Source organism: Mus musculus, chromosome 14, assembly GCF_000001635.26.
Source record: "Mus musculus strain C57BL/6J chromosome 14, GRCm38.p6 C57BL/6J".
Classification (NCBI taxonomy): domain Eukaryota; kingdom Metazoa; phylum Chordata; class Mammalia; order Rodentia; family Muridae; genus Mus; species Mus musculus.
In genome coordinates, this window is record NC_000080.6 from 53,168,408 (window position 1) to 53,193,771 (window position 25,364).

At 42.5% G+C, this 25,364-nt stretch overlaps 1 pseudogene, 1 gene segment (V, D, J or C) and 1 further gene; 2 read left to right on the forward strand and 1 right to left on the reverse strand.

The window, feature by feature from the left end:
- Nucleotides 1–25,364, forward strand: part of Tcra (T cell receptor alpha chain) — a 1,796,232-nt gene that overhangs the window by 740,441 nt on the left and 1,030,427 nt on the right.
- Nucleotides 3,549–5,802, reverse strand: Gm6755 (predicted gene 6755; annotated as a pseudogene).
- Nucleotides 5,918–6,489, forward strand: Trav15n-1 (T cell receptor alpha variable 15N-1). The segment is given in 2 exon segments: nt 5,918–5,966; nt 6,187–6,489. Coding segments are annotated over 2 exon segments (352 nt in total).

The following is a 25,364-nucleotide window of genomic DNA, read 5'->3' on the forward strand; positions in this document are numbered from 1 at the left end:
TCATAGATGTTCTATTTCTTCTTTGAATCCAAGACAGGGAAAGCTGTCAGGAGCAGACTTGTCTTAACAACAAGTGAATACATAACATTCTGTGAATTTCTCATGTTTTTTGAAAACCAACTATCTATGTAAATTAATACGAACTATTGCCCATTACCTACTCTCAGCTATTTCTAACTAAAATCTTGAAAACCGGCTAACAATAAACTCAGAGTCATGAATTTACTATTTGGCCCTAAACTCACAGTCTTAAACATCTCAGATCAGATTAAGATAACAGTTATATAAGGACTTTGTCTAATCCTGTGACATAATGAGACACTAGGCATATGATTTGCCTCTTGACAAAATCGTGCTTGGACATAAGAATTATTGTTTTAAACTCTTTTTTTCTTTTTTTAATGTCAAATCTCACCTGGTTACCTTCCTTGGAGGAAAGCAAGGAAGCAAAATGCTGATTTGTTTGTTTGATTTTTTTGTTTGTTTGTTTTAAACTCTTAATGAACCTGTGAGTTAGTGACAGATAGTAGATGTTTAATTAGATAACTAGTCTTAATGGAAACACATGTAAACATCTCTGTCATCCATTCTTATTCAATTTATGATTTGAATTTATGTTTGAACTTATGAACTTTTGAAAATAAGAGGAGTAGGATACCATGGGATCACATATCCTGCAAATTTACAAGAACTGGGAATAATAGCAACAAGAGAAGAAGCAGAGGAGGCAGAGCAGAGCAGAGCAGAGCAGAGCAGAGCAGAGCAGAGCAGAGCAGAGCAGAGCTGGGCATCAGGACACAGCAGCGTGAGCAGAGCGAGCAGAGCAGAGCAGAGCAGAGCAGAGCAGAGCAGAGCAGAGCAGAGCAGAGCAGAGCAGAGCAGAGCAGAGCAGAGCTGGGCATCAGGACATAGCAGCGTGAGCAGAGCGAGCAGAGCAGAGCAGAGCAGAGCAGAGCTGGGCATCAGGACACAGCAGCGTGAGCAGAGTGAGCACAGAGAAGACAGGGTTCTTCTTACCATGAGACAGGTGTTTTTCCCTAACAGCAAGTTTCTTCTCACTGACAAGGACAGGGCTTTTTCACACTCAAAAGAAAGTTTTTTTTCTTTCTGTAAGCAATAAAGGTTGAAGCTTATTTTTCATCCAGAATGAGTGAGTTCTTTCAAGTGCAACTGGCACTTGCTCTATGGAGCTTATTCGTGGGGCTTTTGCTCTGTCCACTAAATAGATATATGCACATTTAAGGATAGGCGTGTGCATGTAAGTATGCATGAATACATGTGGAGTTGATGACACAAGTGATCAGGCCCGACGTGTTTGGTCATGTATGAATGCATGTGTGAATGTGTATGCATGTCTATGCATATTTGCTGATGTAAAAAACTTCTTTCTGTGAACATGACTTTTTTTTTCCTGACTCAACTAAAAGCTAATTGTTCCAAACCTCCCTCTAGCCTGGCTACCAAGTAGCTAGGCTTCTGGGTAAGAGAGAAAAGAACAAAGGGCATTTTTACTTAATCCTCCACTGCTAGACAGCATATATTAATTGCCAGAGGATTATAAAATATGTTTATAAAGTAAGAGTTAAGTTTTCTAACATTTGTTTAAGCACAGAGAATTATAAAGTATAAAGTTAGAGCTAAGTTTTCCAGCACTTATGCAAGAACAGAGAATTATAAAGTAAATAATAAGATAAAGTATTAAGATTCCTCAGTGCTTAATCAAGCACAGAACAATAATAAAGATTTAAGTTTTTATCACAGAATAATAAGACAGAGTTAAGTCTCCAGCACCTAATGAAGCACAGAACAGTAAAAAATTGTTAAGTGTCCTGCAAGGCCATGGACCACCAGTCTTTTGGTCGGCATCCAATGCTATGTTCTGCTCAACCCATTCCAGCTGGGGCAGGCCCTCCGCATTTATTTTCTCTCCTCTTTTTCTTTATTGACCTACCTTCCCACTTCTAAATTAAGTGCACCATTATCCCTATTTTCCTGAATGACTGATTTGTTTTTATGATTCCTTAAATATTAAGCTTTATTGTTTTTAAAAGATTGTATTTTTGTTTGTGTATGTATGTGTGAGTATACACAGACTTGTGTATAGGTACACATGTGTGCATGTGAAGGCCAGGAGGTTGTGTCCAATCCCTCAAAGCTGGAGTTGTTGCAGGTTTTGCAGGACACTGGCTTGTCAAATGGGTCCTGGGCACTGAGAGTGCTGCCTTTATCATTAGCAGCAAGTGCTTTTCCCTGTTGAGCTATCTCTCTACCAACCTTAAGCTTTATATTCACTAGGAAGTATTGTCTGTCAATAAATCACAAGGAAAGACAAAGCAGCATTTAGAATGAGACAAATTGTCCAGCCCAGGACTCAAACCCAATAATGTACTCTAAAGTCACATCTCAGAGGCTGTGGCTATGTGGCAGGAGAGCATCCACCTGCTCTGTGGAGAAGGAGAGCAGGGGCAGAGCTGTGCCATCCTGAGCTCCCCAGGCTGCTGTGGCTCCCATGGTCTCCTGCTAACTACAGAGACTGCAGTCCAGAGCATGTGCTCTCAGCTCTCAGCAGTGAAATGGACAGCGGAATATACCCCAGATACCAGACAATAGTCCCTGATGTACTTGATTATAGGTCATTTGATCTCATAGAGAGATGTGGAGCTCTTTCAGAAACCTTGTTTGTATTTTCTCTTTTGACTCCCTTTTGAGTTATTTCATCCATTGGGATAGCAAGTGAAAGATTATGAACTACATACTAAATGACAATAAAAATCCAACCACCAATTTACATGGCTTTAACATCACCATAAGTGCAGGTTATTTGCATCATGCACATGTAATAGACTTGAATCAGAGATAGACATGGAAAGCTTATCAATGACCATTGTGTAAACTAAAATGAAACAGAACTCAACAAGTGATAATTGGGGGAAATGGTAGAAACTTTCAGGACATGTAATATGCAGAGTTCTCTATGTAAGTACAAGAACCATCTTCTGAATGCATCCTAATGTTAGACTTTTAAAAGTTAATCCATGTTTGTAAAAATGGGGTTTTTAGTTATTGTCCTTTATCTCTGTTTGTGTCTCTGTCTGTCTATCGCTGTGTCTCTGTTCTGTGTCCCTGTGTCTTCTGTTTGTCTGTCTGTCTCGTCCCTGTCTCTGTCTCTGTCTGTCTCTGTCTCTGTCTCTGTCTCTGTCTCTCTCTCTCTCTCTCTCTCTCTCTGTGTGTGTGTGTGTGTGTGTGTGTGTGTGTGAACCAGTGCTCATGGTTAACATTTGCTATCTTCTATTGCTGTCCACCTCTTTATTTGGTGTAGGGATAGACACTCACTGAACCTGAATGTCACCAACTCAACTATACTGACTGACTTGTGAAACCCTTGAATATTTCTGCCTTTGCTTCCCATATCTGGAATTTCAGGTGCCCTCTACCACATCTAGATTCTCATGTGGCCACTGGTGATCCACACGTAGGTTCTCATGGTCTACAGAAGGGAACTGACACAATGAGTATCTCCTAGACCTCCAAAGACTATTATTTTTTTTTGTATGAAACACAATTATTTTATTTATTTCTTACAATCAAATACTGCTAACTAGCATTGCTTTCACACATGCATCATTCAGCACAAAGGAGAGTGCCTCAGTATTTTCAAATGATGCATCATATAACACAAATTTAGAACTTAAATGCACCCTGATTAATTATGTAAACTGGTAATTTCTTTAAAAAGCGTAACTAATAATTTGGTTCCTTTCTTCATAAAATGGAAATTTAAATATTTCTCCTGATAGTCTTGAGGTTCTCATTATGTTACGAGTAGTGCAAACGTGGCACGTACAGTTCCATCTGGAAGCGTGTATCTTACACACCACATCTCAAACAAACACAATGTGCAGAAAATGCATACAGTCAACGCATGATAGAAAGCATGTTCCAAATACAAGTGAGCCTCTCAGGCCACCATATTTAGCTTTTGCATTATCATTTATGGCATTATAGATTAATGACATACTTTTATACATTTAACCCTGAAGAAAAATAACTGTTTGAAAAATTATTCCAGGTAGCCATTTGGTTTGTATCATAAGAAAGCGAACCGCCAAGAGTTCAGTGTCTGCCGAGTCGGAATCATGAGCTTTAGTCGTGACGAAGGTAAGTGATGTTTCACAGTGACTTTCCCAGGTCCTGGCACCGCCTCTTCTCCCACAGCATACCAGATGAAGGAGCATCTCTGGCATTCCCCTGGGGCGTGGCTTTCCCTTTATATTCTTTTCTGGATTAACTGTCGCCAGCCTCTCCAATGGCCTTCCATCTTAGTCAGTCATGAATCCTTTCAGAATGTCCTCCGAGAGCTCCATCAGAGGAAGCTCTGGAGATGGGAAATCCAGAGGAGGGAGGTTGGGTATTGGAATGTCCTTGGCTTTCCCCGTGTTAGCTGCAAACTTCTGCCAGGTTGAAGAGGCAGCGGCGGATTCCGAGTGTGAAGGTAAGCCCCACAGCTCTGACTTCTCTACAAAGTCTGCATCGACGTCCAGTTCCTTCTCAGCTGTGCCTTTCAGGAGTCTGGCCTTTTCAGCCTTTAGCTGTTTATTTTCTTTCCTTAATCTTTCATTCTCAGCCACAAGGAACTCCACATGCCTCTTCAAATCTGCTATTTTGGTTGCCTGCTCCTCTATAATCGTTTTATCATCTTTTGGGGCTTTGCTTCCAATACAAGGCTCTGATGGCTCATTCTTTTGCTGAAGTAAAAACAACAATGTGTCTGGATCCCTGTCAAAGACCCCCTGCACCTCGGGGAGGCGCCTCTCTGTGGAAGGGATGTATGGCTGAGAAAGCAGAGGGCTCTGGCCTTCAGCATCCTCAGAGGGCCTGGGAGGTGCCTGCAGGTGGGGGGCTCCATCTCGTTCCGTGCTCTGCTGCGCTTTCAACCGCTCCTCTCGCTTTGCTCTCTTCCACCTCTCCTGGATGAGAAGAAGCTGTTTCATGTGGCTGTCCCTTTGCAGTTCCAGTGATAAGTGAGCCTGCTCAGACTCGGTCAGCTTCATGGCTTCAGAGAGATATGTTGTTGCCTTTCTGTGACAAGAAATCGCCTCTTCGTATTTCCCAGCAGCTAACAAACGGTCTGCTCGGCGGCTCTGTTGGTGAGCAAGGTTGAGGGGTCCTTCCATCACTTCCATAAACCCCGGGGTGAGCAGCGGCCCGAGGCGGAGCGGCGGCGCCCGGGCACATGGAGGGGCAGCGAGGGCAGGGAGACGCAGCGGCTGGCAGGAGGCTCCTCGCAGAACCCGGAGCCGGCAGTCCAAAGACTATTATTTTATTCCTGTTACAATGTTATATAAGGTAAGCAGCAGGGATCTTCTGGAATTCTAATGGACTGCCCTTTACTACACAGTTTAGAACTACCTTTGTTAATTGCAGAATTTAAATAAACCCTATCACTATTTTAGATCCTGATGTTTCCTGGGGAAGATGCATGGACTTGTGAGGACTTTTTCTTTGTTAACCTTTAGTAGCAAATTGATGTAGAGAAGAAAACATCTGATAATGACCTGTAAGTACATTACTTATCTCATATGGTTCATGATGAATTTAACTTGGGGTCCTAACATTATCCCACTGAATAATACCCATGTGGGTAAAGCAGCTACCTCCTCAGCATGGATTTTCCCATGCTCCCTTCTAAGTGCTGCCTCCTTTATCTAACAAGGAAGACAAGGAAGTAAGTAAAAGGCTGTGGCAAGCTCCACCTTTTCTCTCTCTACATAGAACTTGTGGCCTATGACCTTAGAAAACCCCATTTCCTGTTTGGGGTGCTACATAAGAATGTAGGCAGTGCATGTGGCAGGCACTTAGACACTGATCTCTGAGCTGAGGCAGAGCAGACACACTCATGCAGAGGACAGTGTGTCACATGCCTCCTCACAGCCTGTTCTGTGTGCTGGTGGCCTTGGCTTTCTCTGGTATGAATGCATCATGTATAACTAAGGATATAAACAGGAAGCATTGACAGGCATATGGCAGTTCCTACAGACATGATGGGGAAGAGGGATTGGAAAGAAGCCACCACAATGTTTATTTAGTCAGGCTTGTCTTTGGGTTTTAAAATGCCCAATTCCAAAAGTGTTTTGTTCACACTGTCACAGGCTAAGCTTTTAATTCTTCCTTTTGATTGCTCTGCAGGATCTAATGTGGCCGAGAAAGTGATTCAGGTCTGGTCAACAGCAAGCAGGCAGGAGGGCGAAGAACTCACCCTGGACTGTTCATATGAGACAAGTCAGGTCTTATACCATCTTTTCTGGTACAAGCACCTTCTTAGTGGAGAGATGGTTTTCCTTATTCGACAAACGTCTTCTTCTACTGCAAAAGAGAGGAGCGGCCGCTATTCTGTAGTCTTCCAGAAATCACTCAAATCCATCAGCCTTATCATTTCAGCTTTACAACCAGACGATTCGGGAAAGTATTTCTGTGCTCTCTGGGAGCTGGCACAGTGTTTGAAGTGACAGCACAAGCTGAACAAAAACTGGGGCTCCTTAAGCAGAGTCCCCTCCCCGCTGAGGGAGGAAGCCCAGCTGAGAAACACACCTGCACATCCTGAACAAAAAGGTCCCAGCTGTGGATGCTGCCTCTGTGGTCTGCATCAGAACTGTGTTTCTAAGTAAAACCTCAGTCCATGCAATTCAGAAACAATTATGGCAAGCTGCTTTCTATAATACATTGTCTTGAAACAGTTAAAAATAGATCACAGAGACCATGTGTAGTATTTTCTACAGTTGGGAATCTTGCACCACAATAATATAAAGTATCAGTTTCTCTTTGAGTTGGGAATAACATACCTCAGATGAGTTATCTGGAATAGCAAAAATAGCTTCCTGGTAAAAGTCACACTCAGAGAAAAAAGATCCAGCAAGTGAAGTAGTCAGAGACAGATTATAAGGAGTTCACTCCATGAAATTGCTGGTGGTGACCAGGTTATCCCCACAAAACTTTGTCTTTGCATCTGGGACTGAGCCTGAAGTGCTGAAGGTCAGTTTGACCAGCCACTAGGAAGGCCAGCTGCATAAAGTCATCTCGTGTACTGAGATTTGTGAAAATACAGTGACTCAGAATGCAATTGGTGTCTAGAAGAACAAAACTTTCTTACCTCCCAAATCTCATATGTGCTTGTGGCAGAAGTGGAGGGTGGGGATTGGAGGAAAGGGATGGGACTTCAGAAGAAACTGTGTCACTTACCAATGTGCTACACATATACTTGAATCATGATGAATATATGCTATTGGAAGTATGGGTTAAGGAGTCAATAATAAAGTCATCAGGGACTAATTGACATCATATGTACCTTGGGCCTGAATCCTCAGAAGTGAACAAAACATAAACATCAAACCTGTTTCTCAAGTCATCTACAGTTGCCTTTTCCACGTCCACCATCTAACCTGAGCAACATGGGAAGTAAATTTTGGAAAATGTGTTTTCAGTTGTGTTTTAAAGATTTATTTTTTAATATCATTTATGTAATTGTTTTGGCTGTGCGTGTGTGTGCTCTGGTGTTCGTGTAGGCCAGAAGAGGACATTACAGTCCCTTAAAGTGGAGTTATTGAAAGGTATGTGTTAACAGATGGGTGCTAGGCACAGGATCTGGGTCTTCCACAAGAGCAGCAAGTACTCTTATCCACTGAGTCAACCCTCCTTCCCCTATTTTCAGGTAATTCAAGTTGAGACTACAGAGCAACCACAGGATGTCTGGATAAACAGTCAGATAGAAACTTGGGTTTCTGGAATAACATGGAAAACAGTTAAAGTAAAAGCACCATATGTCATTTAAGAGAAAGAACTAAAACAAACAGAAGGGGGGCAAGATTGTCCTTTCTTCACAGAACCAGCCAGTCAACAAAGCTGCAGCAGACTGTCTCTGCCAGTTAGTGCTTGCTGTATTCAGCAGTGAGGTGTCCACCTGTATGGGGTCTGTGAGAGCCACAGAGAGAAAATTTGGCTGTGCTAATGTATTCTTTTTTCTTCTTTTTTATTAGGTATTTTCATTATTTACATTTCCAATGCTATCCCAAAAGTCCCCCATACTCTCCCCCCCCACTCTCCTACCCACCCACTCCCACTTTTTGGCCCTGGTGTTCCCCTGTAGTGGGGCATATAAACTTTGCATGTCCAATGGTCCTCTCTTTCCAGTGATGGCCGACTAGGCCATCTTTTGATACATATGCAGCTAGAGGCAAGAGCTCCGGGGTACTGGTTAGTTCATAATGTTGTTCCACCTATAGGGTTGCAGATCCCTTAAGCTCCTTGGGTACTTTCTCTAGCTCCTCCATTGGGGGCCCTGTGATCCATCCAATAGCTGACTGTGAGCATCAACTTCTGTGTTTGTTAGGTCCCGGCATAGCCTCACAAGAGACAGCTATATCTGGGTCCTTTCAGCAAAATCTTGCTAGTGTATGCAACGGTGTCAGCTTTTGGAGGCTGATTATGGGATGGATCCCTGGATATGGCAGTTTCTAGATGGTCCATCCTTTTGTCTCAGCTCCAAACTTTGTATCTGTAACTTCTTCCATGGGTGTTTTGTTCCCAATTCTAAGAAGGGGCAAAGTGTCCACACTTTGGTCTTCGTTTCTTGAGTTTCATGTGTTATGCAAATTGTAAATTATATCTTGGGTATTCTAAGTTTCTGGGCTAATATCCACTTATCAGTAAATACATATTATGTGAGTTCTTTTGTGATTGGGTTACCTCACTCAGGATGATGCCCTCCAGGTCCAACCATTTGCCTAGGAATTTCATAAATTCATTCTTTTTAATAGCTGAGTAGTACTCCATTGTGTAAATATACCACATTTTTTTGTATCCATTCCTCTGTTGAGAGGCATCTGAGTTCTTTCCAGCTTCTGGCTATTATAAATAAAGCTGCTATGAACATAGTGGAGCATGTGTCCTTCTTACCTGATGGGACATCTTCTGGATCTATGACCAGGAGAGGTATTGTGGGATCCTCTGGTAGGACTATGTCCAATTTTCTGGGGGAACCGCCAGACTGATTTCCAGAGTGGTTGTACAAGCTTGCAATCCCACCAACAATGGAGGAGTGTTCCTCTTTCCCACATCCTCGCCAGCATCTGCTGTCACCTGAATTTTTGATCTTAGCCATTCTGACTGGTGTGACATAGAATCTCAGGGTTATTTTGATTGCATTTCTATGATGATAACGGATGCTGAACATTTTTTCAGGTGCTTCTCAGCAATTTGGTATTCCTCGGGTGAGAATTCTTTGTTTAGCTCTGAGTCCCGTTTTTTAATGGCGTTATTTTATTTTCTGGAGTCCACCTTCTTGAGTTCTTTATATATATTGGATATTAGTTCCCTATCTGATTTAGGATAGGTAAAGATCCTTTCCCAATCTGTTGGTGGCCTTTTTGTCTTATTGACGGTGTCTTTTGCCTTACAGAAGCTTTGCAGTTTCATGAAGTCCCATTTGTCAATTCTCGATCTTACAACACAAGCCATTGCTGTTCAATTCAGGAATTTTCCCCCTGTACCCATATCTTCGAGGCTTTCCCCCACTTTCTCCTCTATAAATTTCAGTGTCTCTGGTTTTATGTGGAGTTCCTTGATCCACTTAGATTTGAACTTAGTAGAAGGAGATAGAAATGGATCAATTCACATTCTTCTACATGATAACCACCAGTTGTGCCAGCACCATTTGTTGAAAAAGCTGTGTTTTTTCTACTGGATAATTTTAGCTCCCTTGTCGAAGATCAAGTGACCATAGGTGTGTGGTTCATTTCTGGGTCTTCAATTCTATTCCATTGGTCTACTTGTCTGTCACTATACCAGTACCATGCAGTTTTTATCACAATTGCTCTGTAGAAAAGCTTTAGGTCAGGCATGATGATTCCACCAGAGATTCTTTTATCCTTGAGAAGAGTTTTTGCTATCCTAGGTTTTTTGTTATTCCAGATGAATTTGCAGATTGATCTTTCTAATTCGTTGAGGAATTGAGTTGGAATTTTGATGGGTATTGCATTGAATCTGTAGATTGCTTTTGGCAAGATAGCCATTTTTACAATGTTGATCCTGCCAATCCATGAGAATGGGAGATCTTTCCATCTTCTGAGATCTTCTTTAATTTCTTTCTTCAGACACTTGAAGTTTGATATTATTTGTGACTATTGAGAAGCACCCTTGTTTCCCTAATTTCTTTCTCAGCCTGTTTATTCTTTGTGTAGAGAAAGGCCATTGACTTGTTTGAGTTAATTTTATATCCACCTACTTCACCGAAGTTGTTTATCAGGTTTAGGAGTTCTCTGGTGGAATTTTTAGGGTCACTTATATATACTATCATATCATCTGCAAAAAGTGATATTTTGACTTCTTTCTTTCCAATTTGTATCCTCTTGATCTCCTTTTGTTGTCGAATTGCTCTGGATAGGACTTCAAGTACAATATTGAATAGGTAGGAATAAAGTGGGCAGCCTTGTCTAGTCCCTGATTTTATTGGGATTGCTTCCAGCTGATCACCATTTACTTTGATGTTGGCTACTGGTTTGCTGTAGATTGCTTTTATCATGTTTAGGTATGGGCTTTGAATTCCTGATATTTCCAAGACTTTTATCATGAATGGGTGTTGGATTTTGTCATATGCTTTCTCTGTGTCTAAAAAGATGATCATGTGGTTTTTGTCTTTGAGTTTGTTTATATAATGGATTATGTTTTTGGATTTTTGTATATTAAACCATCCCTGCATTCCTGGACTAAATCCTACTTGGTCAGGATGGGTGATTGCATCAATGTGTTCTTGGATTCGGTTATCGAGAATTTTATTGAGTATTTTTGAATCAATATTCATAAGGGAAATTGGTCTGAAGTTCTCTATCTTTTGTTAGGAGCGGGTGTGGCGGCAGTCCCAAAGGTGCCAGGGACTGCTGCTAAGTCATATGACTTGCACCTGACTTCCTCATATAAGCCACAAACATCTTGAGAGCTGCGCAGGTGCACCAGGATACCGGTGAATCCAATTTGATGGAGATTTGCCCCTGCTGCCCTGATTAGCTGAAGCTGCATGCCTGGTGAGGTGGCGTGGCCTGCTGTGCGTGGATGGGAACTGAAAGTATAAAAGAGTGAGAGGCCCAGGCTAGAGGGAGGATTATTATTCAAGAGAGGATTACTATTAGTGGGGAGATATAAAAACAAGGGAGATATAAAAACAAGGGAGATATAAAAACAAGGGAGATATAAAAACAAGGGAGATATAAACAGGGGAGATATGAACAAGGGAGATATATAAACAAGGGAGATATAGAGGAAGAAGAAATAGGACTGAATAAACATGTGCAGAAGGATCCTGTAGCAGCGTCGTTCTTGCTGGCGAGTTGGGGGCGCGCGCAAGAAGTGGTGCCGAAACCCGGGACAAGAAACATCTTCAGGCACGAGCGAAGACCCCTGCTACAGGGAGGATTCAGAACTGCATCACGGGGAAGAAGCGGTTAATAAAGTGTTCCCTTAAAACAGACTGTTGAGAAGGATCCGGCGTGGATTCAGAACTCTTCAGCTGGGGAACGGTACTGATGAAGAGAAAGAAGAAAGATGAAGACTGAATAAACTGCTGTTAGAAGGACTGGTGGTCGTGTCGTTCTTGCTGGTCGAGAGCGGACGCGACAATTGGTGGCCCGTACAGGGAACCGACTCCCCCACCGAGTTCAGAACTTTCAGCAGTCAGTGGTTGCCAGCAGGGTAAGTTCACGGTGAGTGAAACTTGCGACCCCAGGAGTTTGGGAAGGACCTCGGATAAAATAGAGGTGAGCATAAAGTTGCCAGGAAGTAGGCACAAAGTAACCCAGGAGTTTGGGAAGGACCTCGGATAAAATAGAGGCGAATATAAAGTTGCCAGGAAGTAGGCTTTGGGACAAGTTAAGGTTCCTGGTTTTGGGACAAGTTAAGGAACTATGATAACCTCAGTGTAGTGATCAATTGATCCTCGCTGTGTAGTTATGCTTTTTTCTCCCATTGACCCTTTGTGGGTAGGTCTGATAGTTTTGGTCTTGTTTGTTCTGATATATGGACTCTGTTACTGTTTGAAACTGTGTGTAGAGGCAGTCAAGACAGGTCAGAAAATCCTTACAGAGCAACAAGAAAGTATGTCGGAGGAAGAGAAGGGCTTAAAAAGAAAAAGGAAAAAGAAAGGAGACACAGTGTTATCAGGTGGACAGAAAGGACAGAACAACAGAGCTGAGGCGGAGGAGGAAGGTGAATTAGCTTCTGCTCCCCCTCCCTATGCCTCCTCGGCAGCCATCTATGGGCAGACCTTCTGTCCGGAGGTCTGGAAAGAGGATAGATTCTCCTTGCTGGGATGTCCTATTTTCACTGATCAAGCTGAATTTGCATGGGATAGAGATATGTTGCTTGATCAAGGTCGATTTGCACAACAACAGACAGGATATCCAGTGCAGGTGTTTAAGCAGGTGAATCAGATTGCCATAAGGGCACGGAAATCATTGCCCAACAGAGGGGAAGCTAGTGAAAACTTGACTTTCATATTGACTTCCCAGATGAACACACAGGTGATTGAGGTTATGGTCTCATCACCACGAGGTATTGTGTCCATCTCCACTGGGGATCGATCGGATCAGGTGTTGACGTGGGCGAGAGGGTCTGTTTGTGTGTTTCCACAGGACCAGACAGAACCTCTTTGGGTGCTGGAGAGATTGGTGAGACGCTGCAAGAATGAGGCTCCTGATCCAGTTGCCCCTGTGGATGTGGTGGATATTCCCACAAGCACAAACAATGGAGCCGAGATGGGAGATCCTTTCGGTATTCCAGAAGCCGATACCAGCTCGACATGACATTCAAATTTTTCCATGCCTTTTTGATCCCTGAATTCCCCTTAAAGAAATAGCCTCTCTGGCTATCTATCCCTTGCTTCAGAGAAGATGAGCGGGGATGAGAGCCCTGGGATGTATGGTTGTTATAGTGTGTGTGTGTGTTTTGTGTTTGGCACATGTGTTAGGTGCAGAGTGTGTGGCCCGCACTTTCGCCATGGTAGCGTAGGCTTTTGCTGCAGTGGAGGCGGGACAATCTCCTCAGATTCGGTTTGCCGCTCTAAAAGAAATTATGCTGCGTTATGCCGTGGGGTGCGAGGCTAAGCATTGCACAGAGGATAGCTTGCTGTTGGCATCCTGTGGAAGGCACGTCTGATTGCATGAAGGTTCAGTGTCCTAGTTCCCTTCCCCCAGGAAAAACGACACGGGAGCTGGCCAAGACCTCTCTGGGTGATGAGCCTAAGGGATGGTTTTGTGTAGGGCCCCTATGCTTGCACACTGGGGATCAGACCTCTACCTTCACCCATGAGGCTTGCTTGCAGCAATTAAGATCTGGCCATAGATTAATCAACATCCTGGCCTTTTGATGCACCTGCCGCAAGCAAAACACAATCTCCCCAGGTGTGGCTTGGCATGATAGAGAAGTAGTCAGTGATAAGACTCCCTGGGCATGTCACCAACCTAAGACAGGGATCAAACCAATGCTGTTTGTCACCCAAGGACGGGTAAGGGGCATGGCTGCGGGGGGGGGGGGCTATCTACAGACATTCTCTCTGCCAAAAAAGAAAAAAGGGGGAATTGTTAGGAGCGGGTGTGGCGGCAGTCCCAAAGGTGCCAGGGACTGCAGCTAAGTCATATGACTTGCACCTGACTTCCTCATATAAGCCACAAACATCTTGAGAGCTGCGCAGGTGCACCAGGATACCGGTGAATCCAATTTGATGGAGATTTGCCCCTGCTGCCCTGATTAGCTGAAGCTGCATGCCTGGTGAGGTGGCGTGGCCTGCTGTGCGTGGATGGGAACTGAAAGTATAAAAGAGTGAGAGGCCCAGGCTAGAGGGAGGATTATTATTCAAGAGAGGATTACTATTAGTGGGGAGATATAAAAACAAGGGAGATATAAAAACAAGGGAGATATAAAAACAAGGGAGATATAAAAACAAGGGAGATATAAACAGGGGAGATATAAACAAGGGAGATATATAAACAAGGGAGATATAGAGGAAGAAGAAATAGGACTGAATAAACATGTGCAGAAGGATCCTGTAGCAGCGTCGTTCTTCCTGGCCTGTTGAGCGCGCGCAACAATCTTTGTTGGATCTTTCTGTGGTTTAGGTATCAGAGTAATTGTGGCTTCATAAAATGAGTTGGGCAGAGTACCTTCTTCTTCTATTTTGTGAAATAGTTTGTGCAGAACTGGAAGTAGAACTTCTTTGAAGGTCTGATAGAACTCTGCACTAAACCCATCTGGTCCTGGGCTTTTTTTGGTTGGGAGACTATTAATGACTGCTTCTATTTCTTTATGGAATATGGGACTGTTTAGATCATTAACTTGATCCTGATTTAACTTTGGTACCTAGTATCTGTCTCTATATTTTTCCACTTCATCCAGGCTTTTCAGTTTTGTTGAGTATAGCCTTTTGTAGAAGGATCTGATGGTGTTTTGGACATCTTCATGATCTGTTGTTAAGTCTCCCTTTTCATTTCTGAAATTGTTACTTAGGATGCTAATTGTTACTTAGGATACTATGCCCTCTAGTGAGTCTGGCGAAGGGTTTATCTATCTTGTTGATTTTCTCAAAGAACCAACTCCTTGATTGGTTGATTCTTTGAATAATTCTTCTTGTTTCCACTTGGTTGATTTCTCCCCTGAGTTTGATTACTTCCTGCCATCTACTCTTCTTTGGTGAATTTGCTTCCTTTTTTCTAGAGCTTGAAGGTGTGTTGTCAAGCTGCTAGTGTGTGCTCTCTCTAGTTTCTTTTTGGAGGCACTCAGAGCTATGAGTTTTCCTCTTAGAAATGCTTTCATTGTGTCCCATAAGTTTGGGTATGTTGTGGCTTCATTTTCGTTAAACTCTAAAAAGTCTTTAATTTATTTCTTTATACCTTCCTTGACCAAGGTATCATTGAGAAGAGTGTTGTTCATTTTCCACGTGAATGTTGGCTTTCCAGTATTTATGTTGTTATTGAAGATCAGCCTTAGTCCATGGTGGTCTGATAGGATGCATGGGATAATTTCGATATTTTTGTATCTGTTGAGGCCTGTTTTGTGACCAATTATATGGTCAATTTTGGAGAAGGTACCATGAGGTGCCGAGAAGAAGGAATATCCTTTTGTTTTAGGATAAAATGTTCTTTAGATATCTGTTAAGTCCATTTGTTTCATAACTTCTGTTAGTTTCACTGTGTCCCTGTTTAGTTTCTGTTTCCACGATCTGTCCATTGATGAAAGTGATGTGTTGAAGTCTCCCACTATTATTGTGTGAGGTGCAATGTGTGCTTTGAGCTTTACTAAAGTGTCTTTAATGAATGTTGCTGCCCTTGCATTTGGAGCATAGATATTCAGAATTGAGAGTTTCTCTTGGGGGATTTTACCTTTGATGAGTATGAAGTGTCCCTCCTTGTCTTTTTTGATAACTTTGGGTTGGACGTCGATTTTATTCCACATTAGAATGGCTACTACAGCTTGTTTCTTCATACCATTTGCTTGGAAAATTGTTTTCCAGCCTTTCACTCTGAGGTAGTGTCTGTCTTTTTCCCTGAGATGGGTTCCCTGTAAGCAGCAGAATGTTGGGTCCTGTTTGTGTAGCCAGTTTGTTATTCTATGTCTTTTTATTGGGGAATTGAGTCCATTGATATCAAGAGATATTAAGGAAAAGTAATTTTTGCTTCCTATTATTTTGTTGTTAGTGTTGGCATTCTGTTCTTGAGGCTGTCTTCTTTTTTTGTTCGTTGAGGGATTACTTTCTTGCTTTTTCTAGGGTGTGGTTTCTGTCCTTGTATTGGTTTTTTTCTGTTATTATCCTTTGAAGGGCTGGATTCCTGGAAACATAATTTGTGAATTTGGTTTTTGTCGTGGAATACTTTGGTTTCTCCATCTATGGTAATTGAGAGTTTGGCTGGGTATAGTAGCCTGGGCTGGCTTTTGTGTTCTCTTAGTGTCTGTATAACATCTATCCAGGATCTTCTGACTTTCATAGTCTCTGGTTAAAAGTCTGGTGTAATTCTGATAGGCCTGCTTTTATATGTTACTTGACCTTTTTCCCTTACTGCTTTTAATATTCTATCTTTATTTAGTGCATTTGTTGTTCTGATTATTATGTGTCGGGAGGAATTTCTTTTCTGGTCCAGTCTATTTGGTGTTCTGTAGGCTTCTTGTATGATCATGGGCATCTCTTTCTTTAGGTTTGGGAAGTTTTCTTCTATAATTTTGTTGAAGATATTTGATGGCCCTGTAAGTTGAAAATCTTCATTCTCATCAACTCCTATTATCCATAGGTTTGGACTTCTCATTGTGTCCTGTATTTCCTGGAAGTTTTGAGTTAGGATCTTTTTGCATTTTGTATTTTCTTTGATTGTTGTGCCGATGTTCTCCATGGAATCTTCTGTACCTGAGATTTTCTCTTCCATCTCTTGTATTCTGTTGCTGATGCTCGCATCTATGGTTGCAGATTTCTTTCCCACGATTTGTATCTATAGTGTTGCCTCAGTTTGGGTTTTCTTTATTGTGTCTACTTCCCTTTTTAGGTCTTGGATGGTTTTATTCAATTCCATCACCTGCTTGGTCATGTTTTCCTGCAATTCTTTTAGGGATTTTTGTGCTTCCTCTTTAAGGTCTTCTAACTGTTTAGCAGTGTTCTCCTGTATTTCTTTAAGTGAGTTATTAAAGTCCTTCTTGATGTCCTCTTCCACCGTCATGAGAAATGCTTTAAATCTGGGACTATCTTTTCGGGTGTGTTAGAGTGCCCAGGAATGGGTGTGGTGGGAGTGCTGGGTTCTGATGATGGTGAGTGGTCTTGGTTTCTGTTATTTAGATTCTTAGTTTGCCTTTTGCCATCTGGTAATCTCTGGAGTTAGTTTTTATAGTTGTCTCTGGTTAGAGCTTGTTCCTCAGGTGATTATGCTAGCCTCTATCAGCAGACCTGGGAGATGAGCTCTCTCCTGAGTTTCAGTGTTCAGAGTACTCTCTGCAGGCAAGCTCTCTTGCAGGGAAGGTGCCCAGATATCTGGTGTTCGAACCTGCCTCCTGGCTGAAGTTGTGATCCACTCATAAGAGGTCCTAAGATCCTGTGGAGATTCCTGTGGGGACCTTGGGGCTGTCTGCAGACTCTGCGCCCAAGGCACCCCGGTGCTGGTGTGGACCGGAAGGGACTTGTGGCCCTGATCAGGCCGGGTTTTCTGCTTCCCTAATTAATGCAGTCTCAGGTCCTGCCTGATTGAATTGAAGCAGAAGTTGTGTTCTACTCACCAGAGGTCTTAAGATCCCGTGGAGGGTCCTGTGGGGACCTTGCGGGTGTCTGTAGACTCCGTGCCCAAGGTACCCCCATGCTGGCGTGGACCGGAAGGGACTTGTCACTAATGTATCCTTTATCTCTGCCTCAGTTCCTGCCTCCAGGTTCCTGCCCTAAGTTCTGACTTCATTTCTCAATGATGGACTGTGTGGTAGAAGTAGCATCTGAAATAATCTCTTTCTTATTCAAATTGTTTTTTTGTTAGTGTTTCTTTATAGCAACCAAAGCAATCCAAACAACAACAACAACAAAAACTACAACAACTCAACAGCAGCAGCAGCAACAACAACATGAAGACTTCTGACAGAAAAAGTGGTCTTTGTCACAGAAATCCTCATCTGGAAGGACCCACTGATGACTTGATTCAATTCATGAGACTAGCAGACCTTTCTACCTGTGGAAACTGATATACAATCTACCCAATCAGAGAGACCATGTCATACTGAAGAGAAAGAAATAATGACTCTGTGCATGATACCTTCTACTTCATGCTATTGGATATTGTAAAGTTTTAAACTTATTGTTATTACATAATTATATATGTGTGTCTACACACATATATATACACACATATATATATATATATATACATATATATGTGTTTATGTATGTATGTACTTTGATTGTATTCCCTCCATTATCCTGACTATCCTCCCTGTCCCCACAAGTCCCATCTTCTTTCAACGGTTTATATTTATGTTTTTATATTTATGTCCTTCACTTATGGCACACTGCAATTAATTAGGAGTTCTTCTACTAGGGTGGATGTGAGTGAGGGAGTCATTGGAGGAAAGATAAATATCTTTTCTGTGCCTATACCATGGAGGAATGTGGCTTTCCCTCCCTCAGCAAGCACCAACAGAATGTTGCTCCTCATATTGAGTTGGAGCCTCATGGCAATTATAGAATACTGAAAGGTCCAGTCTTGCACATATATTCATGGCTTTTGTGAATCCTGAATTCCTCATGCATGTCCTTCCCAGAAGACTCCACAGTAATTATTAGTATGTATAGTTTTATATTTTGTTATGTTGTTGTCTTCAATTTAATCTTATTTCTAACCTCCTCCAGCCTAAAGCAGGCTGGTTCAGACCTTATGCCACTGAGGCAGGGCCACCTGCCTTGCAGCTCCTCTGACTCAGCTAGTTTACTTTGATGTGACACTGCCTACCACCTGCTGAGAGACTGAACCGGTCCTCTGAGATTTTCTGGAGTTAACTGCAACCTGTGAATTTGGTGACTTACTGCTGAAAGGCCGTGCTAACAACTTGGCATCACAACATCAAGAAATTTGGCGTGGCAGACTTTTATTAAACATTTGAGCTTTGATCATGAATCTTGACTTAGCTCCATTTTTCTCTCAACTGCCTAGTTCCCCTCTCTATTCAGCCCCAGCTTGCCTTCCAGGTGTACACCATTTCTTGTGAGCTGTAGGTCAGCTTCCTACATACATACATATACATTAAATTGACTTATTGTCAAATATTTTATGACTCTACTGCCCAAAACCTATGACTCTCGTTCTTCCGATTTCATTTAAGTCCTTCTCTTTCTTTGCCTCTCCTTACTCATTTCACTAGTTAAACATTAGTTCAAAATCAGTACATTTTCATTCAAATGTCATTAAACTCTATTGGGAATTTGGTAAAGTGCTCTAGTGTTTTCTACTGAAAGTCAGTACTGGAAATTTGGCTAAGTCATTATCTCTGGTAGTACAGATATGTTCCCTGCTAAACAGCCAGAGGCAACACAAATCAAAGTCAATTCACCAGGAAAAACCATATACGACAAACGTAAGTAAAAACAAAACAAGAACAACAACAAAAAAACCCAAAAAACCTTAGAAGACACATCCATTAGATACATAAAGCAAAATGAGTAAACACAAAATACATGAGACAGCTGCCCACTGTGACATCCACCCAGAGTTACAGCTCCTCAGTAATAGACATCAGAGGAAGGGAGACAGCCAACATGTCAGATAAAGACATAGTGATCTCCTTTGAAATAATAAAAATGACCATATATTGGAGAGTCAAGTACACATAAGAACAATTTTGAAGAGTCAACTCAGGATATGAAAAAAAAAAGTTATAAAAGTGAGTAAAATAGCCAGTAACTTTGCAAAATAAAAAAATAAAACAAACAAAAATGTATGAAAATGTTAGCAAGAAAACTGAGATTCGAAAATGAACCAACCAGGGCTGAAGAGATGGCACAGTGGTTAAGAGCACTGACTGCTCTTCTGAAGGTCCTGAGTTCAAATTCCAGCAACCACATGGTGACTCACAACCATCTATAATGACATCTGATGCTCTCTTCTGGTGTGTCAGAAGACAGCTACAGTGTACTTACATATAATAAAAAAGCAAACAACTCTTAAAAAAAAAAGAAAATGAACTAATCAGATAAACAAAACAGCATCAAGTGTCATTAACAAATAATATGGATGAATTTCAGAGAAGTACAGGGTTCAGACAGCAATACAACAGGAAAAAATATATAGAAAAATGACGAAGATATCCCAAACTTCCTAGAATGTGTGCCACATCCAAAAGGCCAAACCCAAGAATCAGTGGGACAGAAGAAGAAGTTGAGAAAAAGTCTGAAAACAGAATTTATTACACAAATGATTGCTGGATAGTCTTCAAACCAAGTAAAAGATATGGAGATCTAAACTAGAGAGTATTTAAAACCTAAACAGACATGTTCAAAGAAGATCCAGTCCATGCCTTGTAAAGAAATGATGTTAAGAACAATAAGTGGAAAACACCAATCTACATTCAAACCAGAAACACCAGACAAGGCTACTCCCAAGAGCCAATTAAAAAGGGCTGACATATTTTAAGGCCTGAAAATACTTAACTATCAGCCAACATACTTGGGAAGTGATCATTTCAATTCCATAGAAAAAAATAACATTTTTTTTAGAAAAGCACAAATGAAAATAATTCACAACCACTAGTACAACACTGCAGAAAATCCTTAGAGCAACTCTATAAATGGAAGGAGAAAGGCAGTGTCATCCACAAGACCACATACATAATGAAGTTCATGAAAGGAAGGGTAAAAGGAGGAGAGCCAGGAAGGAATCTATCATGACCAAGACAGCCAACCAACAGACTCTTAATATGAACAGGGAAGGAAGAGAAGACCACCAATGATCCATGCAACCAAAATGTCAACACAAGCATGGTAGACAGCAAGCTGCTCTCAAAAATAAAGCTGAAAGTAAATGGATTGTTATTAAATTAAGGTTAGGGAGGTGCAGCATGCTGGAATTGTCTGTACCAACTGCAGAAAAGAGTTGCTAGCACTGATTTGGAATTAATCTTTGGAAAAAGCTACTCAATTGGACACTGGGGCACCTGACTGTACCTTCCAAGTTTTCTCTGCTTCTGGGATGTGGGAATGTTGCTGGGAAGACAGGATGTGGAGCACTAGTCTGCACTTATCCTGCCATCAGGTGCTAGCCTAGAATGAAGCCCCAATACACTGCTCAGGAAGTGGGAAAGCAGTCTAAGATGTGGGAGGCTAAAGCTGGGATTCCCTGACTCTCAGGTGTCCAGTTACCACTGAAAACTGCACAGAGAGGTTGGAATGGAGGGTAGGGGGTCCACAAGCCAGAGATGAGGAGCCTGAGGGCCAGAGGCTCCCAAACTCCTGGACATCCGGATGCCACTGGTTTGTGGGGAGTTGGGAATGAAGTTGGACCAATGGGTTGAGGAGCCCAGGAATGGGAGGGGATGGGAGGTTGGGGAACTTCAGCTTAGCTCAGCCTTCTCTATGCTCCCCCACAATGGTTTGTTTGTTTTTTGTTTTTGTTTTATGAAAGAGACAGTCCTTGGTTCTAAACTGTTTATTGGTTGTTCATTGTAGAAATTGGATGCATACCACCTTCTCAAGGTGGACCTGAAATTAAATACCTTTTGAAGGAAGGAATGTCCAGGAAGGGAAGCTTATTGGCTAAACCCTCAGGGCCTCTAGAAACCTCATTAGCATGGGGAACTCTGTTCTGATTATCATGACCTGTCAGATTCCTATGCAGAGTGTGGTCACGTGACTGGGGCCTGGTCGGAAGCAGGTGAAGCTCTTACTGTCCTCTCAGAGGTCCCCAGGGCTTCCAATCTGTTCCACCTTACCAAGTTTCCTGGCACTGTCCACTGCCTCACATCTTACTGCAGTTTTAAGAGACCTATACACCTGAGGCAGAGGCTTGCCAGTTTGAGTCCGTCAAGTACAACAGCTACAACCTCCCTAAAACATAACAACAAGGAGCTGGAAATGTCGTCGGCACATTGGAAATTCATTTTTGCAATGCATAGCTTTTTGCTGTCTTTAAAGACATAGAGTTTTGCCCCGATCGATGCTCTTTCTGATCACAAACTATTACTCTGTGCTCAAATGGTCCTCTTCCCTCACCCTCCGGTATACTATAGGCAAGAGTCACAGTGTCTCTTTGCCTCATTGCGTGTTTCTAAAATTAATTCAAAGAATGAGTATATAAGAAGCTTATAAATCCAGGAAGAAAAGAATCAATAAAAATGGAAAAGTCTGGCCATTTCACAAATTATACCACACCAGGCCTACCAGTGTGAAGTCGGACAGTCCATGGAGAGGGATGTGAGGATGATTATAGGAAAGATGGAAAAAAGACTCAGAGACCAAAGTTAGAAATTGGCAGGGCTGCAAGTATGAACCACACCAGCAGCAAATGTATTTTGCATCGCCTTTATATAATTTACATTATTGTGGGAAACAAAGTCACAAGCTGGCAGAGACAATGGTTAATGCACATAGGATATCCATTCCCATCTGGAGGACTCCCTGTTCCTTCCACCAAGATTAATAGGATGTTCAACCCCTCACCTTGAGCTTTAAGTGTAGCTTCTCTTATTGGTCCATATGTCAGCAGGTCAGGAAATCTGCCAGCAGACCCTGAGCTGCCTTGACTTTGGCTGACAGGTTTTCACAGAAGCAGGCAAAATAGCTCCTGACATTCAACTCAATAAATAAGCACATAAAAATGACCCCTCCATTGTCCCCCTCCTGCTGCTGGCTCCCTGACTGTCCCTTTGTGTTCTTTCTGATTTTCTGTTGCCTGTTTTCCTGCTTCTCTTCCACTTTCAGGCCTCCATTAAGAGCTTGTTTTTGTTTTTGTTTTTGTTTTTGTTTTTGTTTTTGTTTTTTCCCTCTCATATCTTCTTCTAGGCCAATAGTCAATGACATTTCTACACACACATACACAAACACACTAAAATCTAGGACCTGCATAGGAAAAAAAATGCAATATTTGTCTTTCTGAGACTCAAAGGGAAGTAGTTTTTGACTGAATCGGCCACCAGATGTCTAACTGAAGTATTTGATATTTTAGCTGAGCTCCTGACTGCCCTCTAGTGCTCAGGAGTTAAATTGGATTCCTAGTGGTTGAAGCAGCTATCCTTGATCTGAAGACCAAAGTGTGTATGCTTCTGAGGCAAAGTGTGGAGCAGAGACTGAAGGAACAGCCATCCAGAGAATGCCTCACCTGGGGATCCATCCCATATACAGTCATCAAACCCGGACGCTATTGAGGATGCAGGGAAGTGCTTATTGACAGGAGCCTGATACAGAGGCTCCCTGAGAGCCTGATAAATACAGAGGCAGATGCTCACAGCTAACCATTGGACTGAGCACAGGGTACCATATGGAGGAGTTGGAGAGGGACTGAAGGAGCTGAAGGGGTTTGCAGCCCAGTTGGGGGAGCAACAGTGTCAACCGGCCAGACCCCTTGGAGCTCCCGGGGACTGGACAACCAACCAAAGAGTACACATGGAGGGATCTATGTGGCAGAGGATGGCCTTGTTGGATATCAGTGGGAGGAGGGGCCCTTGTCCTGTGGGAGTTCGACGCCCCTGTGTAGGGAAATGCCAGGGCAGAAGGTGGGAGTGAGTGGGTGGGTGGGTGGGTGGGAGAGCACCCTCATAGAGGCAGGGGGTGTGGGGAGGGATAGGAGGTTTCTGGAGGGAAACATTTGAAATGTAAATAAAGAAAATATCAAAAAAAGGATAGAACTTTGTGATAATGATGGCAGGCATGATTTAGTAAGAAGGTTGTGGTTTTGACCCACAGCTGTCAGATACAATGATGATTCATGCAGGAGTGCTAAATGTGATTCATGGGTACTTTAAGATGGAGAACAGAAGATTGCTTAAGGCGTGGAGCTTATTAGAACATAGTCTGAAGAATGACCTAAGCCTTGGGAAACTGAAATAGGCTTCAGGCAAAAAGGCAGAGGGCCTTTGACCTCAGGTGCATTCTTGTTCCCTGGATTGGTCTTGGACGTGATTTTGTGCCCTGTGTGACAAACGTTAATGTCGCCTCCGATTCTGACCAGCAGAAAGGTACGATGACACTATGTTCTTCTCAAAGAAGTTTATTCAGGAACCTTTCAACATGCATGCAGGAATCTCTCTCTAGGAATAGTCTCTTGTGTATCTATCTCTGCCCTCAATCGCAATCCCTTATATAACCCCTCACCCACGCCCAATTATCCCAGTCCATGTAACAGCAGTCAATTGGCCAGAATCATCACTATGGTCCGATCTTGCATCATGGTGCACAAGCGCAGTTCTCACGATGGTCGTGGCTTATTTTCAGGTGTATGAGGAAGTCAGGTGCACGTCATAAGACTTGGCTGCAGTCCCGATCACCATCTTGGGACTGCTGCCACACCCACTCCTCACATCTCCCCCTTCTTTACTTATTGGCAGAGAGAATGTCTGTCTTAGGTTGCCCCCTGTGGCAATGCCCCTTACCCGTCCTCGGGAGACAACCACATTGGTTTGATCCCTGTCTTAGGTTGATGACACGCCCAGGGATTCTTACCCATCATTGACTACTTCTCTAGCATGCCAAGCCACACTTGAGGAGACTGTCCTGCCTCCACTACCACAAAAGCCTGCATCATCAAGGCTTGGGCTCTGCGCTGATGACTCTGCATACGGCAGGTGTAGCAGAAGGCCAGGACACTGATTAATATCAGACACAGGGCAAGTCCATCAATTCCATCCCACTCTTTCAAGTGGGAGACAGCTGTCAGCAATCCAAAGCTTCTGCAACACCTGCGGATAAATTATTCACAGCCGCAGCAGTTTGTAAGGGATATGGCCACAGCCATGGCTGCGGTGGCAGAGATCGCTACAGCCGTGACAACGGCTGCAGCAAGGCCAAAAATCCCTCTTAGGTCTAAACAAAGTCATAGCAGAAAGAGCTAGAATGGGCCAATGTACAAAGCGAGGCATCCTAGTCACAACAGCCAAATGATATTCAGATGCATTCCAGCACATACTATAATAACAAATATCACTACTCTAATTTACAACATTATTCTCATAACTACCATTATAAACAATAAACACAAAAGGAGGCCACATACAAACAGGCATAGCCTGAAAAGAAACATTCCTCCCTCCAGCAAATTGAAATACAGAAGACTCAAACACACTAGAACCATTCCAATAAAAACTTGCATTGCCCCAGGCCCCTCCTGCCACCATGCTTAAGGGGGAAAGATCAGTGCAACTACCATTCACCCCACATAACAACCATACATTAAAAGGATTACTAGCTCTTACCTGAGCTGGATTTTGATATGTCCAATTATACCCTGAAAAGGAACTATTATGGACTGTACCTATATAAGGGGAAAAGGAAAAATAATTCTTCACTGCCCAATCTACTTTTCTAGATTGACAGCCTGTCCAAGGTAGAAAGGAATCACGAACACTCCCACAAAAAGGGGCCCATCTAGGTTAGGAGGGTATAGTGCCATTACCCTTGAATATACTGGCAGACCACAACCCTCGAATCCAGGTAGCATTAGCTTTAGTAGATACAGCTGAACACAATCACTCATCTGTGAAATATTTTGAATCATCTGAAAACACAACAATCCCTTTAGCTGAAGCTGCATAGATTCCTGCACTAGAGCTATCTCTCCCTCCTATGGTAAAAGGGCAATTGTAGCGAAGCATTAAATGTAAAGAATCAA